This window comes from Cervus canadensis, chromosome 26, assembly GCF_019320065.1.
Source record: "Cervus canadensis isolate Bull #8, Minnesota chromosome 26, ASM1932006v1, whole genome shotgun sequence".
NCBI lineage: Eukaryota > Metazoa > Chordata > Mammalia > Artiodactyla > Cervidae > Cervus > Cervus canadensis.
Window position 1 is genome coordinate 23,291,921 of NC_057411.1, and position 20,128 is coordinate 23,312,048.

The 20,128-nt window shown below is 37.1% G+C and overlaps 1 protein-coding gene across 6 annotated transcripts in view; it reads right to left on the reverse strand.

The window, feature by feature from the left end:
• Nucleotides 1-8,654: 8,654 nt before the first annotated feature.
• GRSF1 (G-rich RNA sequence binding factor 1) overlaps nucleotides 8,655-20,128 on the reverse strand; it is a 48,583-nt gene continuing 37,109 nt past the window's right edge. For all 6 annotated transcript variants that reach the window (XM_043448510.1, XM_043448509.1, XM_043448512.1 and 3 more), the window contains 6 exons: nucleotides 18,974-19,109; nucleotides 17,206-17,390; nucleotides 16,150-16,271; nucleotides 15,034-15,169; nucleotides 14,612-14,689; nucleotides 8,655-10,046 (listed from right to left, as the gene is read on the reverse strand). In XM_043448510.1, the coding sequence (XP_043304445.1) occupies nucleotides 14,640-14,689; nucleotides 15,034-15,169; nucleotides 16,150-16,271; nucleotides 17,206-17,390; nucleotides 18,974-19,109 (629 nt within the window). In that variant the 3' untranslated portion in view covers nucleotides 8,655-10,046; nucleotides 14,612-14,639. The remainder of the gene's footprint in view (nucleotides 10,047-14,611; nucleotides 14,690-15,033; nucleotides 15,170-16,149; nucleotides 16,272-17,205; nucleotides 17,391-18,973; nucleotides 19,110-20,128) is intronic.

Consider the following 20,128-nt stretch of genomic DNA (forward strand, 5'->3'; position numbering starts at 1 on the left):
TGAGATTTGTTTTTGAAATGCACATAAGCTGTTTATAGTGTTTCAGTTTTTTTTTTTTTTTTTTAAACCAAAGCTCCAGAGATTTGTTATTAGTGCATATGCCCACAAAGCAAGGGGACCAAGTCATGAATACCTTGACTTAATGATAGGCCTTTCTTCCTTAAAAATTGTGGGTTCCACTGTTTACAATAGTATCACCAAGAATAACATACTTAGGAATACACTTAACCACAGAAGCAAACCACTTGTACACTGAAAACCAAAGCACTGCCAAAAGAAACAAGATACCAGTACACGGAAAGACACCTCATGGTCACGAACTGGAAAACTTACATTATTGATCAGAGACGTATTAATACATCTTTTGTTACCCAAATGTTAATTGACCAGATACATATAAATACATTTTTAAAGAGTGATATAATTAACATCACTGTGCAGTTTTTAGAATGTAAAATTGATCAAGGGTTCATTATACAGCTTAGGATTGTCATTATCATTCACATTTTACTGTTAGGTTTTTGTTCCAACCTTGTGTATATTATAAACATAAGTTTATTAGCATAAAACTTAAAAAAAATGACATATTGTGAAGTTTTGAGTTAAGAATTTTTCTGTGGTTTTATGCAGATACTTTGATTGTCCAAGAGACATATATACTAGTGTCTCAGAAGATGGTATTTCTTCAGAATATAGTTGATTCAGATGATGTGAATGTCACACACATACAAAAAGCCTTAATGACTGATTCTAATACAGAAAGTGAAAATGAGACTCAGTGCTGGAGACGACTTTACAGGTATGTCAGGTGTAACTATTGAATGTACTAACCCACAAAATGTTATAACACAATTGTGGACCAGCCAAAATAAAAATCGCTGACCACAGGCTTTAGTTTCTGCAAAATCCCCTCAGTCAATAATGAGTTTATATCTTTAAAATGTCAATACTACCTCAACCATCTACAGAATCAGTGTAACCCCTATCAAAAATCCCAATATCTTTGCAGAAATAGAAGCATTTATATGGAACCTCAAGAGGTGCCTAAACAGCCAAAACAATCGTGAAAAGTTAAATGTCTCACACTTCCTGATTTCAAAACTTACAGAGCCACAGTGCCGAAAGCAGAATGGTAATTGCATACAGACATAATGACCCGTCAGAGTAGAGAGCATAGGAATAGACCTTCACATATATACTCAAATGATTTCTGACAAGGGTGCCAAGACTATTCAGTGGGAAAAGGATAGTATTTTCAAAATGGATACTTGGCAAACTAGATGTGCACACTCCCAAAAAACTAAGATGGGCTTTTATACCATATACAAAAGTAACTTGAAATGGATCAAAGATCTGAACATACAGCTAGAACTATTAAATTCTTAGAACAAAGAGAAGGGAAAGATTCATGACACTGAGTCTGGCAGTGACTTTTTTGGATAAGACACCAAAAACGCAAGCAACGTAGGAAAATAGGTTAGCTTCATCAAAATAAAAAATCTTGTAAAGAAACTGGAATCCTTGTGCACTGTTGGTGGCAGTGTAAAGTGGTACAGCCACTACAGAAAAGAGAATGGCAGTTCCCAAAGAAATGAAAAGTTCCATGTAATACAGCAGTTCCACCTCTGGATATATACCCAGAAATGAAAGCAGGGTTATACCCACGTTCATAGCATTATTCACAACAGCCAGAAGGTGAAGCCACCCAAGTGTTCATTGATCAGTGAATGGATAAACAAAATACGGTAGATACATTCAGCCTTCAAAAGCAAGGAAATTCTGACACATACTACAACATGGATGAACCCTGAAGTGAGATAAGCCAGTCACAAAAGGACAAATAGGAGCCCACCTATGTGAGGTATCTAGTTAAATTCACAAACAGTAGAAAGACAAAGTGAAACAGAGGTTACCCAGGACTTGGAGAAGTGAGAAATGGGTAGAATTTCAACTGGGGGGACAGGGGGAATGAAAAAGTTCTGGTGATGGATGGTGGTGGTGGTACAATATGAATGTACTTAACGCCACAGAAATGTATACTTAAAAATGATTAAAATGGTAAAATGTGTTTGTATATTTTACAACTTTTAAAATACCATGCTTTCCAATTGGATACAGAAAATAGATATGTATGTGTATATGGGTGGGTACACAAACATATATCCCCATCTGCTGAGAGGGTCTGGAAGCTGACACTCTAGTAGAAATGGGCACATCCAATGCCCAGTCTTTCATCAGAAACCAAAGCTTGGTTTATAATACCATTCTTCAATAAAAGGAACCAGGATTCATTGGAGAAATGGCTGATTCTAGGTCTGAGACATCTTGCAACACCAAAAAGTAAGGAAGTGCTATTGAAAAAAAAAAGGAGGAAGGCATAGCAAAGGTATACAGGAGAAAACTAGAAGCTTCCAGTGGGTAAAGCTGAAAAAAATGCGAGCAAAATAATGTTGGAGTATTACCCAGAGAATAAATGAGTCCATATTAATATGAGATTAAATAAATGGCAGAGAAGTATCATATCTCCTACAAAGAAAAATTCCAAATAATTTATGTAGCTACTATTCCTTCAAGAAGTAGAGCTTACCTCCCCACCTTTTGAATATGGGCTGTGCTTAGTAACTTGCTTCAAAAAAGTAGAATAGAGAGAAATAAAGGGACTTTATAGTAACCAAGGAAACAATGCTTTGGCCATGTGATCAAAATTCACATGGTCAGTGGTGTCATGTTGATAACAAGAATCTTGATAAGGTGAAGCAGTGAAAATAATTCCTTTGTATTCTTCCTCCCAAAACCAATAAACCTAGTCTAACCATGAGAAAACCTTAGAAAACTCTGAGGGACATTCAACGAAATATCTGACCAGTACTCTAAAAGTATCAGGTCATCAAAAACAAAGACTGAGGTTAAGGAGACACAAAGACTAACATAAAGTGGGATCTTGGAATGAAAGATACTAGGGAAAAGCTAATAAAATCTGAACAGAGTGTGGAATTCAGTCACAGCCTCATTTCAGCTTTGCCCAGCAGAAACTGTAGGCCTTTCTAAAGAACTGTTATTTCAGAAGTAGCACCTTTTATAGTAAAGCATCTTGCTAGTTAACTTAGCCTAATAACCCCCAAATGTTCTCCTGGGTCAAATCTTAATGAGTCTTAGACAGCTGTTAGCTTGGGGATTGTCCATTATTAAGGTCTTCTCTTTTATTCTCACCATTCCTGAGGACAGCTGATTTTGTTAACATTAATTACTTTTGTATATGAAATCTGTGCAAGCATGTCTATCTACCAAATCAAAAATTAAGTATCTGATAAGGAGTTCTACACTTATAATACAAGATAAACTTTATTCAAAGAGTTTATCACCTTGAAATCTAAACTTAGTTAAAAACAGAACCAGTGACCAGCTGTAAGCATTGCTGAGGATGTAAGCAAGCTTGGAAAAGAGATCCCTCAGGCCTCCAATGGGCAGGTAGGGTGGAAAACCCTGCTCGTCTCCAGATAGCCGTAGTGCCATGCCATCCTGGGATGCTGCTTCTCAGCACACTGCTGCTGCTGCTAAGTCGCTTCAGTCGTGTCTGACTGTGCGACCCCACAGATGGCAGCCCACCAGGCTCCTTTCCCCTGGGATTCTCCAGGCAAGAACACTGGAGTGGGTTGCCATTTCCTTCTCCAATGCATGCATGCATGCTAAGTCGCTTCAGTCGTGTCCGACTCTGTGCGACCCTATGAACAGCAGCTCACCAGGCTCCTCTGTCCACGAAATTCTCTAGGCAAGAATACTGGAGTGGGTTGTCATTTCCTTCTCCATCTCAGCATAATAGTATCATTCATATTCAATTATAAGGTCTGTCACCAAGTTTGTTCTTGTAAATTAGAGGTTAAAAATTAGCCCAATGTTACCACCTGTATTCCCCTATCTGCTTTCTTGAGGGGGCAAGAAATGGATGGATTCATAGCCAGCCTACTAGAAATTCCAAGTAACTCAGCTTATTAGTTCTGGTCTTTATTTCCAAACATCATCAAGTGGCAGAAAGGTTGAGAGCCTCTTTATTTCAGTTAGAACGAAGTAAGTTTTTGAATCACAAGTCTGAATATATTTGTGAAATTTCTCAGGCTTCAGATTTAGCCTGGAACATTTGAAAATCTTATTCTTAAATGTACTATTGTGATGTTTCTGAGTTTCTCAGAGTAGTCCATATCCTAGAGTCAACTTGGTTACACACCTTCATGCTTTATGACCAGGTACTTTCAAAATAATTTCACTGGGAAAAAAAGACCACACACAATAGAAAAGTGGTCATTTGACATCACTGAAAGGTGATCAGTGAAACTCAGCCTGTGGAAACCTCTAAAGGTTCAAGCATTTCTCCAATAAATAAAGTGGAAGGGGAGACATAAAAGAAACAAAAAACAGGAACTTGTTTCACTTTTGGTCAATAAGCTTACAAAAATATGCTCAACATCACTGACTGGGACCGTAAATTAAAACAAGTACTTTGTGTGTCTAATTTTACACAGAGAATGGCTAAAATTACAGGTTGCAAGTATCAAATGGTGAGCATGTGGGCCAACTGGAACTGTCATATTGTTTGGGATATCTAAAATAGAATGATCACTTTGGAAAAGGGCATGTCAATTTCTGGGCATATATATCAACCTTGGAACTTCCTCAGCAGTCCAGTGGTTAGGACTCCACACTTCCACTATAGGGGGACACAGGTGAATCCCTTATTGAGGAACGAAGATTCCATATGCTGTGTGGCATGGCTAGAAAAAAAAAAAGAAAAAAAAAATATCTCCTTGCAATTCAGGATATTCTACCAAGTACTTACCAAAGAAATTAAAACGTAGGTCCACAAGAAGCCTTGCACAAGATATTCATAGCAACTTTATTCATGATAGCCAAAAAATAAATAGCCCTTCACCAGACCAGTGAAAAATTAAACTCTAGCATATTCATACAGTGGAATACTACTCAGCAATGAAAAGGGGAAAAAGCTGACACACAAAGATGAATCTCAACAAATGCAGAGTGGGAGAAATTTACATTAAGAATACATAATGATTCCATTTACAGGCTAAACTCTGGTGAAAACAAAATCCTAACCAGAAAGGATGGAGGAGGAACAGGAACTGACTGCAGAAATGTTCTGATGTGATCGAAATGCTCCATAGTTTGTAAGAGGTTTGGGTTATATATCAACACTCATCAAAGTAACATTTGTTCACTTCACTGTACATTTTACCCCAAGAATAAGAAGTCTACTTAATAATATGGATGCTACAAAGCTTAAGATTCAAGTATAGATGTCTACAACTTGGACACACATAAACAAAATGCATTGATGGATGCACAGATATATGAAGAAAATATGGTAAAATGATACTTGCAAAATCTAGGTGGTAGTATGTATAGGCATTAAATTTTTCCAAATATTTGAAGTTTCTATTAAAATTTGTTATTAAAACATGTTGCAGAGGAAAGACATAAAAACCATTGCAGGTTATGGACTGTTGCTTAAGATCCTGATTCAAATATACTTTTTAAGAAGTTATTTGATAAGAAATTAGTATTTTTAGGAGTAATGGTTATTTTTTAAATTTTTTTGGGTTGAGCAGCATGTGGGATCTTATTTCCCTGACCAGAATTTGAACCCACCCCTTCTGAATTAGAAGCAGAAGTCTTAAGCCAAGAAAGTCCCTACAGTCCTTTTTTTAAAGAGAAATACAGGCTATACATATATCCAGAAAAAATGATGGTATCTTGAATCTGTTTTAAAATTAATGAGTATAAGTAGATGGGGATTATAAGAGAAAAAGAAATATGGGGAGAGGATATGAAGACAAGTTCATACAAAAAAAAAAAAAATCCAAAAGCCCTCAAACATGAAGAAATTCTACATCTTAAGAGAATACCATTGTGTATTTTTAACCTTGGCAGGTTGGCAAAGAGTAGATTGCTAATACACTGTGTTCGGGGGCTGTGGAGAAATGGGGACTTGCATTGCTGGTGCAAACAAAGAAAAAACAAGCTATACACAGAAACTGAATTTTAGATATAAGTTTACAAGTGCACATGCTCTGACCATTTACCCTATAGAGAAATTTATGCACGTACAAAATGATCTAAATTTATACAAGGTAATTCATTCCAGCATTAAAATAGCAAATGACTATAAACAATGTACATGTTCATCAGTAATGACAGGTTAAACTATTAAATTACATCCACACTGTATAACCATTTTAAAAAATGAGAAAGCATTTTATGTACCAATATAAAATATTTAGGATGTATTAAATGGGGAAAAAAGGTAAAGAATAGTATACTATATTTTTTAAATAAATGAAAATGCCAGTATTCACCTATTATACAGTAAAATCACTGAAGTTTACATTAGAAAATATACCCATGATGACATGGTTGCCTGAGAAGAGGAACTGGGTTGCTGAAGTATAGGGTGGGAGGAGACTGTTCACTGTACACCTCTTCATATCTCTTGAATTTTATTTCCTTCAAAAAGTAGAAACACAAAATTTTTAAATTATCCTATTTATTCTTGTATTATCAAGGCTTAAGAACCAAATTAAATCTTCCTATGGTCCTCTTCCTAAAATTCAGTAAGGAAACTACTCAAGTAAAAAACTGGGCAAAAGATCTGAACAGACAATTCACCAAAGACAACATGCCCATGCAAATGTATACAAAGATGTCAATATCTTAGGCAATTTATGGACCTTCAAATTAAGACTAAATATCACTTGACACCTATGAGAATAGCTAAAATTCAAAACACTGACAACACCAAATGCTGGCAAGGATGAGTTGCTACAGGAATTCTTATTCATTCCTGGTGGAAATGCAAAATGGTACAACCATCTTGGAAGACATTTTGGCAGGTTTTCACAAAACTAAACATAGTGTTACCATATGATCCTGCAATCACAGTCCTTGGTATTTACCCAAATGAGCTGAAATCTCATGTATACACAAAAAACCTACACACAAATGTTTATAGCAGCTTTATTCCCTTAGTACAAACTTCAGAGATTTATTTTCTAATCTGCTGAATTCAGGCAAGGAAAATGTATTCCTACTACATTAGAGCAATTTTTTTTTTTTCCTAAACTGCTGAAACTTAGGCACTTTACTGCTGAGATATACCATTCTACTAATTCAGGTCCTATCATCTGAATGTCAACCCTTTCACTTAATTTAGGGAAAATTCTTAAAGTAACAGTATGTTTTTTAACCCAGAGAAAAATCTCCAAATGAGAACATGCTGAGGCAGGGGGTCTCCGAACCCTGGGCCACGGAGCACTCGGTTGGGAAGTGAGCCACAGAGCAGGTGAGCAGAAGGCGGGCAAGCAGACAAGAAAAGCTTCATCTGCACTTACAGGCATTCCCCATTGCTCACAGAACCACCTGAGCTCCGCCTCCTATCAGATCTGCTGCAGCATAATAAATATAATGCCCTTGAATCATTCTGAAACCATCTGCGGAAAAATTGTTCCACAAAACCGGTCCCTGGTGCCAAAAAGGTTGCAGACCACTGTGCTAGGGGACTGTAGGGCAAAGGATGCCAATAGAGCATGTTAACTAAAAAGGAGCGGGGTCACTTCCTCAAAATGTCACATAGATGGCAGTGGCTTTCTCCTGGTTCTTCCCGGCCACACTGCAGAAGTACTGAGGAGGATCCGGAGCCTTTCGCTCCATAGTGGGTTCAGTCTCCCTCTGCACCTGTCAGAAGCCTCTCACCCAGACACAGACAGACAAACAAAACGGCTCTGCTTCACTCTCTGCTGACAGTGAGTATATCAGATCAGAACAGTCTTCAGCAATGTTCCCCTTGGTAGCTATATGCTCCTTAACAGTATCCCCCCTTATCATTCTTTTGAGCGGGCCAAAGAAGGATACAGGTAAACCTCAACACATCCAATCCCACTATTTCTGACAGCTTTACCAGAGGAGATTATAAAGACACAAACGGCCCAAAGACAAGAGCAAATTCACTGCCACTATTTCTTTCAATAGAAAATGACGATGCACAAACCAGTTGTGCCATATTTTGAGAGGGGAAAGTATGTCTTTAGATGGGATAAAAATAAAAATTACTTTTATTCTATTATGTGCTTTTCTTCTCTTTCCTGAACTACATTTGCCTTGTCAGCTATTACTCACTAACATAAATTATGAGCAATAACCTATTAAAGGGAGTATTGGAAAGTATTACATGAATTCATGATATGACTTCCCAAGAATGCACACCAGTTTTGTGTTTTGTTTTTTTGAGAACTCAGCCACTAGTACACTAAGAAGATATACCTCTTCGAGCTTACCCACCACAGAACATCTTAATGCCCTAAGAGTTGTACAGAGAGAGAGAGAAAAGATCATATTCTAATAGCTCCTAGAGCTACAGACACCAGTTCACATAGCTGAGTACACTCAACCATGTATGAAAATACATTTCTATCTAGGTAGTAACATGGAAGATGTTAAATTGGTTGATTGACTCACATTCTTATAGGATGATAAAAACAAACACAACTAAAAATAAACCATTTCTTCTTATATTAATATGCCAGGACTTGATGTAACAAAAATATATTAGGTTGATTCACACACTCCAAAATAAATACTCTTAGGTAATCTTCAGCCTGAAACAAGTCTTCATTTATTGACTACTTACAGTACAGTGATTTCATCTTAGCTGGTATTCAAAGATGGTTATGATTTAAGTGAGAGAAGGCATAATCTCTCTTTCAGATAACACCTCTCAGAAATCTGGGCGAATTCAACTTTAAGAACTAGAATTGCATCTCCTGGTAACCACGTGACAGTTGTCACCCTGAGAACAGGAACAAGGCAAAGAAACTATACAGAACTTTGATTCTCCTACACAGGTACACATAAAGTTAGTTTATTAATGACTACAGTTTGAAGCCAGCCATTTTGATCCAGTATTTAAATAACAAGCTGTTTAATATTAAAGCAGAAGGTACTGCCACAATGTGACAGAAATACAGCTTCACCCATAACCCTTTCACACAATTATACATTAAATACTATTTTTATTTAAGCAAGGCACCCCTACTTGTTCTAAAATATGGGATGTGCTACCCCACTGAAAAAGCAAATGAGGAGACACAATTTTTTTCCTACCTAGAGCTGGTTTAAATTCAAGTGAAGCCATTAATGTCCCTACAAGTCAGGACTGTTATGACATGTCACTTCACAGTTCTTAAGACTAACACACACCTTAAGGTTTACCCAAAAATCAAAACAAGGTGATGGGGGGGTGGGGCGCGGGGATGAGGAGGGGGTGGGTCAGACAACTTTTAAGTTGAGACTATAATTCCCTCCTTAATTATACAGGCACCAATATTAAATGCCTTTAGCACAAGGCTGAAAAAGGCAAAACATTTCTAAAGACATAAAACTGCCAAATTATTGTCATTTACACTCACTAACATGTGGTATTTATTTTCTGTTTTGATTTTTTTTTTTAAATCCCTACCCCTATCTAAGTAATCAAATACATCTAAAATTAAAATAACTCTGCGGAACTATAATGGTTCAAGGGCCTGAAAACTTTCCTTGCTTTGGTGAGTATTTGGCTAAAATAAATCAGTATTTTATTCCATGAAAAGTTTTACATTGTATTTCTTAATTCATTGGCAAAAACCAAAACCTCAAACGGATAATTTTTAAAATGGGATAAAGATTTTAAAGGACAGTGCTGAATAAAAATATGTAGCCTTCTGGGTCATAAATCATCTATGAAAACAAACTGTTTAATTATATAAAAAAGAGCAGATTTTTAAACCAGATCCTGGACAATTTAAACAAAAAAACTAAATTTGAGGTTTGTATCATAATCCTAAACTGAATCTTTTTCTCTGAACAGTCCACTATGGAATTTTTCTTATAAGCAATTAACCCAAAATCTTGAAATCGCTTCTCTAGCAGTTGCTGCTAAAAAACTGGAACTTTAGATCCCAAGTCCAAGAAAGACGTGCAAATGAAATGCTTCTTGCTTCATCCTGAAAATAAAACAAAAAAGTTGCACATTTTTACTCAAACTAAAAAAGTGCTGCACATATTTCCATATCATTTAAAACTACAAATTCAATACTTTGTTCTTTTCTGATTTACTGCAAGTTATCTAACAAACAATTAAAGTAAAGAAAATTAGTTAGGCATGAGTGTTTGCAGCCTGGTAGAAAGAGAGCAGATTTTCAAGGTTGAACACAAAATATATTTTACACAGATTTTATCTAATGTAAATAAATAAGGCCCACAACTGTGGGATTTTATATCCAAAAATGGCCTATGACTACAGTAAAGAAATGCCCCATGTGTTTTCAAGAACTCATTACAGTTAAATGTTTTAAAGGAATGCATCACTACAGATAGAAAAATGATCACAATACATTAATTATGGGGAAAAAGATACCACACTGCACTGAGTCAGGGAAGCAACATCAAAACATATTTACTTGATTTGTCACAGATAAAACTCTATGAAATCTATGTACTTCCTAGGACAATTTTCATGACACCATTTTAGGAAAAGAAACAGTAGTACATTAAACATATATAAATCCATGATACACCCTGGTTTCAAATGTATTGTTTCAAACATCTTAAAAATACCTTCAGTTCAGTTCAGCTGCTTAGTTATGTCTAACTCTTTGTGATCCCATGGACTGCAGCACACCAGGCTTCCCTGTCCTTCAACAACTCCCAAAGCTTGCTCAAACACATTCCCATAGACTCGCTAACACCATCCAACCGTCTCATCCGCTGTTGTCCCTTTCTCCTCCTGCCTTCAATCTTTCCCAGCATCAGGGTCTATTCCAATGAGTCAGTTCTTCACATCAGGTGGCCCAAATATTGGAGTTTCAGCTTTAGCATCAGTCCTTCCAATGAATATTCAGGACTGATTTCCTTTAGGATAGACTTGTTTGATCTCCTTGCTGTCCAAGGACTCTCAAGTCTTCTCCAACACCATAGCTCAAAAGCATAATTCTTCAGTGCTCAGCTTTATGGTCCAACTCTCACATCCATACATGACTACTGGAAAAACCACAGCTTTGACTGTATGGACCTTTGTTGGCAAAGTAATGTCTCTGTTTTTCAATGTGCTGTCTAGGTTGGTCATAGATTTTCTTCCAAGGAGCAAGTGTCTTGTAATTTCATGGCTGAAGTCACCATCTGCAGTGATTTTGGAGCCCAAGAAAATAAAGTCTCTCACTGTTTCCATTGTTTACCCATGTATTTGCCATGAAGTGATGGGACCAGATGCCATGATCTCAGTTCTCTGAATGTTGAGTTTTAAGCCAGCTTTTTTCACTCTCCTCTTTCACTTTTGTCAAAAGGCTCTTAGTTCTTCACTTTCTGCCATAAGGGTGGTGTCATCTCCATATCTGAGGTTACTGATATTTCTCCCGGCAATCCTGATTCCAGCTTGTGCTTCATCCAGTCCGGCATTCCGCATGATGTACTCTGTATATAAGTTAAATAAGCCGGCTGACAATATACAGCCTTGACGTACTGCTTTCTCAATTTTGAACCAGTCTGTCGTTCCATGTCCAGTTCTAGCTGTTGCTTCCTGACCTGCATACTGATTTCTCAAGAGGCAGGTCAGGTGGTCTGGTATTCCCATCTCTAATAATCTTCCACAATTTGTTGTGATCCACACAGTCAAAGGCTTTGGCGTAGTCAATAAAGCAGAAGTAGATGTTTTTCTGGAACTCTCTTCCTTTCTTGATGACCCAAAGTATGTTGGCAATTTGATCTTTGGTTCCTCTGCCTTTTCTAAATCCAGCTTGGACATCTGGAAGTTCATGGTTCACATAACTGTTGAAGCCTTGCTTGGAGAACTTTGAACATTACTTTACTAGCATGCGAGATGAGTGCAATTGTGAGGTAATGAGAACATTCTTTGGCATCGCCTTTCTTAGGGATTGGAATGAAAACTGACCTTTTCCAGTCCTGTGGCCACTGCTGAGTTTTCCACATTTGCTTCCATATTTGACATGGATATGCTGACATATCCCTTGGGTGCAGCACTTTAACACTATCATCTTTTAGGATTTGAAATAGCTCAACTGGAATTCCATCACCTCCACTAGCTTTGTTTGTAGTGACACTTTCTAAGGCCCACCTGACTTTGCATTGCAGGATGTCTGACTCTAGGTGGATAATCACACCATCGTGGTTATCTGGATCATGAAGATATTTTTTGTATAGTTCTTTCATGTATTCTTGCCACCTCTTCCTAATATCTTCTGCTTCTGTTAGGTCCAGATCGTTTGTCCTTTATCATTCCCATCTTTGCATGAAATGTTCCCTTGGTATCTCTAATTTTCTTGAAGAGACCTCTCGTCTTTCCCATTCTGTCGTCTTCCTCTGTTTCTTTGCACTGATCACTGAGTAAGGCTTTCTTACCTCTCCTTGCTATTCTGCGGAACTCTGCATTCAAATGTGTATATCTTTCCTTTTCTCCTTTGCCTTTTGCGTCTCTTCTTAGCTATTTATAAGACCTCCTCAGACAACCATTTTGCCTTTAGGAATTTTTCTTAGGGATGGTCTTGATCATTGCCTCCTGTACAATGTCATAAACCTCTGTCCATAGTTCGTCAGGTACTCTGTCTTATCAGATCTAAACCCTTGAATCTATTTGTCCCTTCCCCTGTATAACCATAAAGATTTAAGTCATACCTGAATGGTCTAGTAGTTTTTCCTACTTTCTTCAATTTAAGTGTGAATTTGGCAATAAGGAGTTCCTGATCTGAAGCACAGTCAACTCCTGATCTTATTTTCACTGACTATATAGAGCTTCTCCATCTTCGGCTGCAAAGAATCAATCTGATTTTGGTATTGACCATCTGGTGATGTCCATGTGTAGAGTTTTCTCGTGTGTTGTTGAAGAGGGTGTTTGCTATGACCAGTGCGTCTCTTGGCAAAACTCTGTTAGCCTTTGTCCTGCTTCATTTTGTACTCCAAGGCCAAATTTGCCTGTTACTCCAGGTATCTCCTGACTTCCTACTTTTGCATTCCATTTGCCTATGATGAAAAGAACATCTTTTTTGGGTGTTAGTTCTAGAAGGTCTTGTAGGTCTTCATAGAACTATTCAACTTCAGCTTCTTCAGTATTACTGGTTGGGGCACAAACTTGGATTACTGTGATATTGAATGGTTTGCCTTGGAAACAAACGAGATCATTCTGTCATTTTTGAGATTGCACCCCAGAACTGCATTTCAGACTCTTGTTGACCATGATGGCTATTCCATTTCTTCTAAGGGATTCTTGCCCACAGTAGTATATATAATGGTTCAGTTCAGTTCAGTTGCTCAGTCGTGTCCGACTCTTTGTGACCCCATGGACCGCAGCACACCAGGCCTCCCTGTCCATCACCAACTCGTGGAGTTTACCCAAACTCACGTCCAATGAGTCAGCGATGCCATCCAACCATCTCATCCTCTGTCGTCCCCTTTTCCTCCTGCCCTCAATCTTTCCCAGCATCAGGGTCTTTTCAAATGAGTCAGCTCTTTGCACCAAGTGGCCAAAGAATTGGAGCTTCAGCTTCAACATCAGTCCTTCCAATGAACACTCAGGACTGATCTCCTTTAGGATGGACTGGTTGGCTCTCCTTGCAGTCCAAGGGACCCTCAAGAGTCTTCTCCAACACCACAGTTCAAAAGCATCAATTCTCTGGTGCTCAGCTTTCTTTACAGTTCAACTCTCACATCCATACATGACCACTGGAGTTAAATTCGTCCATCCCAGTCCATTTTAGCTCACTGATTCCTAAAATGTCAATGTTCACTCTTGCCATCTCCTGTCTGATCACTTCCAATTTACCTCGATTCATGGACCTAACATTCCAGGTTCCTATGCTATATAGTTCTTTACAGCATCAGACTTTACTTCCACCACCAGTCACATCAACCACTGGGTATTGTTTTTGCTTTGGGTCTGGTCTCTTCATCCTTTCTCAAGTTACTTCTTCACTCCTCTCCAGCAGCATACCAGGCACCTACCAACCTGGGGAATTAATCTTTCAGTGTTATATCTTTTTGCCTTTTCATACTGTTCATAAGGTTCTCAAGGCAATACTGAAGTGGTTTGCCATTTACTTCTCTAGTAGACCACATTTTGTCAGAAAACTCTCCACCATGACCTGTCCATCTTGCATGGCCCTACAAGGCACGGCTCATAGTTTCACTGAGTTAGACAAGGCTGTACCTTAGAACTAAGAAATGTCAAGTCAATTTTTTAGGAAGACAAGCTAATATGAGGCACATTTTCAGTGTATTATAATATAATATGCAGCTACTAAAGGTGAGGAGTTCTTTTTAGACACATAGCAAGATGAATGCTGGGAATGATGCAAAGAGATTCTAATGGGAAAATAAAGCCACTACAGGATTATAATGAATTCTATTTCCCAGAAGAATTTCATTTCTTATAGTGAGGCTTCAATCATGATTAGTTTGATCTTTATTAAAATGAAGATGGTTTTACATATTACAAATTAGTGAGTTAATGATTAATTTATCAACTGAAAGTAATTTCCACAAGTCTACCTCTTAAATTTACCTTATTATAACTGGAATCCTTTGAAGTCTTATTTTCCTTTCGGACATGAATTCAGGAACAATTCAATATACCTATGGTCTGAGAATAACATAAAAGAGTCCATTTTTAAAAAATTACAAAGGCAGAAGTAATATTGTAGCCATTTTTTTGAGTTTAGCCAGCAACTCAAACCCTCTGTCCCATCCTTTCCTCAGGTAAAAACTAAAACAAAACCAAAAAAACCTCCTAACTCTGGATAGAAATATACAGAATAGTAAATAGACAAATGCTTCTCATTATAATGTAGAATTTTGTCCTCTTTACATTTACTTAATAGTAATAGCAGAGTACAGTTCCCCAATGAAAGACTTCTGGGTAAACTCTACAACAGAAAAAGGGATTTGTTGTCAAAATTGATAACAAAAATCATGGGCAGCACTTACGAACATGGGACCGATCCTTGAGCATAGCTGCAACAGCATCCTCATGGGTATCGAAGTGCACATCAGCTTCTCCAGTGGCCTTCCCACTGGAACTGTATTCCATGGTGATTCTAACAGGCTTCAATGGAGCAAAAAACTAAACAAACAAAGGGAGCCAAAAGGAACATAATGTTACTAGGTCCAATTTCTAGAAGTCTGGTGGCACTGCACTTTTCTTTCAGACTCTAATTCATACATCTAATAAGTTTATTTTTAGGAAATCTCTTTAAGCAACTATGGAATTACACATCTACCACTTCTTTTGGCTCTTCTGATCTTCTTAGAACTCAAGGTTATATTTCAAATATCTGTTCACAGAGAACTTACACTATAAACACAATAATATACAAATAGTTTTCAAACTTTCCTTTATACCAACAAGGACTACTTATATTATTTCTCCCACATACATCCTTCTGTGTTTCTAAAAAAATCACCCATCAAAAATACTTCATTTTTTAATAATCATTCATTTTTACCATGTTTTAATCAGATATGCAGCTAATAATCATTTTCTTACCATACCACCTAAACAGATCTACCACAATGAGTGGTTAATATTCCAAATCAAAGCAACAGAAAGCAACTCTTTAATGAGACTATGTAACCTTCATTTGGGTAAAGACATGATTCCTATTAGGCTTTTTGAAATAATGAAGACCATTCTGATGCCCCACTGCTAACTGAAGGCTCCGGTTTTGGATCTACCTTAAGTATACATCCTCAAGTTCAGAAAATCAGTAAGTACTTTGTTGTTTCATATCTTTTCATTTCATATAGTATCTATCGTAAAATAAAAAAATTTTTTACTTTGAATACTAAACCTATACCATATTATTCTACATCTGTAAAATCTTCTTATCCATTACATATATATGACTTTAAATGTAATAAAACCCACACTTCTCAGCCAACGAAAATAAAACAAGCTTCTAGAGTCATGGAGATGCCATCTTGCTGTCCAAAGATACTACAGAATCACTGTTACTTTTCTTCTCTACCTTCCCCAAATAGAAGTTCAAAACTTCAGAACTGTTGTTCAAAGCTATTGAGATTGGATATCTTACTGCCACACACATTTATAATGTCTTGGGCATTGGCTTGGAAAGGCAATCCTCTCATGTGGACAAAATGTAGTGAAGACGTAGTTCCAAAATCAACAGCCTCTGGAAGCTTTTCTGACATCTCCTTAGGCAATTCTGCAAGTAGAACAAAAAGCACTGTCAGGAACATCAAAGCTTCAGGAATTATTAGCAGACTGCAATTAGAAATGACTTTAATGTCAAAATCCTCAATTCCTCTTCAAATCATAAGGAAGAGGGCTTCCATTTTAAAAGCCAGTCATCTGAAATTTCCCCCACTAACAGATATCACCTGAACACTTATAAGGATTTAGTGTCTCAAACCATTACCAGATTATAAAGAATGTATCTTTCTCTAACAACAAAGAGAAGGAAAAACGATTATGAATGAAAAAATAAAGGCAAGAAAAATTTCCTGGGTTATAATCACTTAAAAAAAATTAATATGGTAATGGGATATTTCTAGGGCACAAACTTAGAATGTATTTATCAAACTTTCAAGATTCTAAACACTGTTTTGGGATTAAGAATCAAAGGAATAATTAAATACAGAGGTAGACAACATTCCTTCCTTTGTCAACAATCCTGCTTTCTTACACACATCTTTTCCCAACTTAAGTTTAAAATGCTGACAAACTTACTTCTTTTTGTTATATATGTGAAACCTAGCTTTTGACACAGAATCTACAAAAAAATAAGTAAAGTTTTTAAAAACTTGTATCTTCGGCCTGTATAGTCAACACTTCATACCCTGTATGTGGAACCTCTGGATACAGAGGGCTGACTATCAGACTTGAGCATTCATGGGTTCTGGTATCCATGACGAGTACTGGACCCAACCCCCTGTGAATACTGAGGGAAGACTCTGTGTTCACAGTACACACTACACTCAAAGATATATTAAATATTTAACTCAATACCCTTTATCCTATACTCTTACAATATCATACAACATGGTCATAAAACAGGTTTTTGTTTTTGTTTTTTTTTTAACAAATATCAAAACATACAAGGCAGACCCAATGAGTTTCAATAAGAGGCAAGTCCTCACCTATTTCCTTCTCACTTTCAAAAGCTGTCATGGGTCGGACATCCTCATTTACTTCATGCTCTTCAAAGACCATTTCTGGCTCAGTTATATATTTAGCAGTGGGAGAAGATGCTATTTTCTTTCCCTTATGAGAACCAACATGTGTTCGAACTTCATTCCTTCTGCTTGGAAATATCTCTATATATCTATGTCAAAACAAAAGTAAATATGTACACATTAACTTCATAGTGAACTCTTTTAAAATAAAATATGCATATATATTTTCAAAGGTTAACAAACATGGGTGTCCAAAGATAACAGGTGGGGAAAAAAGTAAGAATGGACATAGACATTAACCCATGAAAAAGTACTCTCAACAGACCAGGTCAATGATTTAATCCTCTCCAAGAAAACAGTTTTCTTTTACCAATGTTTTCTACCCCATTTCACTTCACAACGACAATATGCAAAGGTCAACTGTATATATAAAAAGAATCTGTTAAGAAAGGTTTTGTTATTTTTTTAATACAGTTGATTAATAATCTCTTGAGGTCTTACAAATCACTTCTGTGAAAATTCATCATATCTGCCAAGACATTAAAAGTCACTGTATATGACGAGCTAACTTGCCTCAGGACTTAACTAGAGGCTAAGGAGAATTCATGAACTAAATGTCAGTTCTAACTTCCTTTCTGTATGGCTGTGGAACTATTATATTCAAGCTTCTGGAACCAGTTTCCTTTTACTGAACAATGCTTTTCCAAATTAGGTTATCAAGCTCAAATTATAGGAGTCATTTGCATTTACAGACCTAGACGGGCAACTTTTCTTAAATTTACTAAAGAGATTTATTGTGCTCATGCTTAACTGTGTCCAACTCTTTGTGACCACATGGACCCTAGCCTACCAGGCTCCTGTCCATGGAATTTTCCAGGCAGGATTACTGGAGTGGGTTGCCATTTCCTTGTCCAGCATGGATCTTCCCAACCCAGGGATCCAACCCACATCTCTTGCATTAGTAGGCAGATTCTTTACCGCTGAGCAACTGGTAAACCTCTATCGAGTATCCATATTAAAATGTTAACCCGAATAAATCCGAGAGTTTAACATCTGGTTATCAGGAAATAACACAGGATACAAAGAAGTAAGATAAAGGACACCATGAGGAAGCAAAAATATAAATACAGAATGTGAGACACTATACAGGACCTCTGACTCAATTTCTTCAAAAGCCAACTGGATTTTAAAAGAGGTTGGGGACGGGGGGGAGGTGAATTCTCTGGTGGTCAAGTGGCTAGGACTCAGTGCTTTTATTGCTGTGGGTGTGGGTTCAATCCCCATTTGGGGAACATAGATCCCACAAGCTACGTGGCATGGCCTAATGGGAAAAAAAATAATAAAAAGGAGAAGGGAATAAACAGGGAAAGGGGATTTGCTCAAACTTAACAGAATTGGAAGCAAAACAATCAAATGCAACGTGTGGACCATGTCTAGATTTTGGTGGGGGAAAAGAAGGCAACTAGAAAAGAACACTCTGGGTATAAACAGGAAAATGTGATTATGGACTGCCATTAGATAATAAATATTGAGATCATGTTAAAAAAAGAAAAGACAAACTGAAAAAACAGATGCAGCAAATACAACAAATGTTACCAATTTATTTATCTAAGTGATGGACATGTGACAGTTCATGTCTGTATTGAAATAATTTTACAGTCATGTTACACTGTGTTCATCAGAATGACCCAATGTTTGATCTTTCTACATCTTTACTATCTGCTTCACTCACCGGTTGCCAATTTCTTCCCTGTGTTTCAAAAGGGCTTGGCTGGCCATTTCTGGTTCTTCAAACTGCACATAGGCTTCTCCTGTTTTTCTTCTCCCTCTATAATCCATGACAAAAGTAATGTCTACTATATTTAGTCCTAGGTGTTCAAAAATTATTACAAATTAGTGCTGCTTAACAGGAGCTTTTTTAGTCTTACGACTTAATACATTCAATCACATACTAAGAATTTCTTTTTTAATTTTATTAGTAAAATTGTGTGGCTAGTTTGCCAGTCTCAAAGCCTATACCTGCCCAATGGGAAGAAAATTATTATGCAGTCAAAAGCCAGTAACACCCACCTATTCCCAGAATGTTTAGGGTCCAAGAAGTCCATCTAAAAAACAACTCTCTCTCTTTTTTTTGCCATTAATTACAGATTAGGGGAAATAGAAATTTAGAGTAACATCACTACTGATGCATATCTTACTGCTAAGAATTAGATATTAATGCTTTTAAGTCATATAAATTGCTGTCTTAGACAAATACAGCCACTTTTATGAAAGAATGTTTTTCTTATAGAAAAAAAATAAAAACTTCACGTGAAATCACTTTTAAATATGACACCCTCAAAGATCAGCATGATAGGTCAAAATACTTATATAACCTATAAATACTGCAACTCCAAATGAAGACTTCTACCCTAAACAAGTGGGCCGTAGGAAGCGTCACTATGAGCAAAGCTGCTGGAGGTGATGGAATTCCAGTTGAGCTATTTCAATTCCTGAAAGATGATGCTGTGAAAGTGCTGCACTCAATATGCCAGCAAATGTGGAAAACTCAGCAGTGGTCACAGGACTGGAAAAGGTCAGTTTTCATTTCAATCCCAAAGAAAGGCAATGCCAAAGAATGCTCAAACTACCACACAATTGCACTCATCTCACACGCTAGTAAAGTGATGCTCAAAATTCTCCAAGCCAGGTTTCAACAGTACATGAACTGTGAACTTCCAGATGTTCAAGCTGGTTTTAGAAAAGGCAGTGGAACCAGAGATCAAATTGCCAACATCTGTTGGATCATCAAAAAAGGAAGAGTTCCAGAAAAACATCTATTCCTACTTTATTGACTATGCCAAAGCCTTTGACTGTGTGGATCACAACAAACTGTAGAAAATTCTTA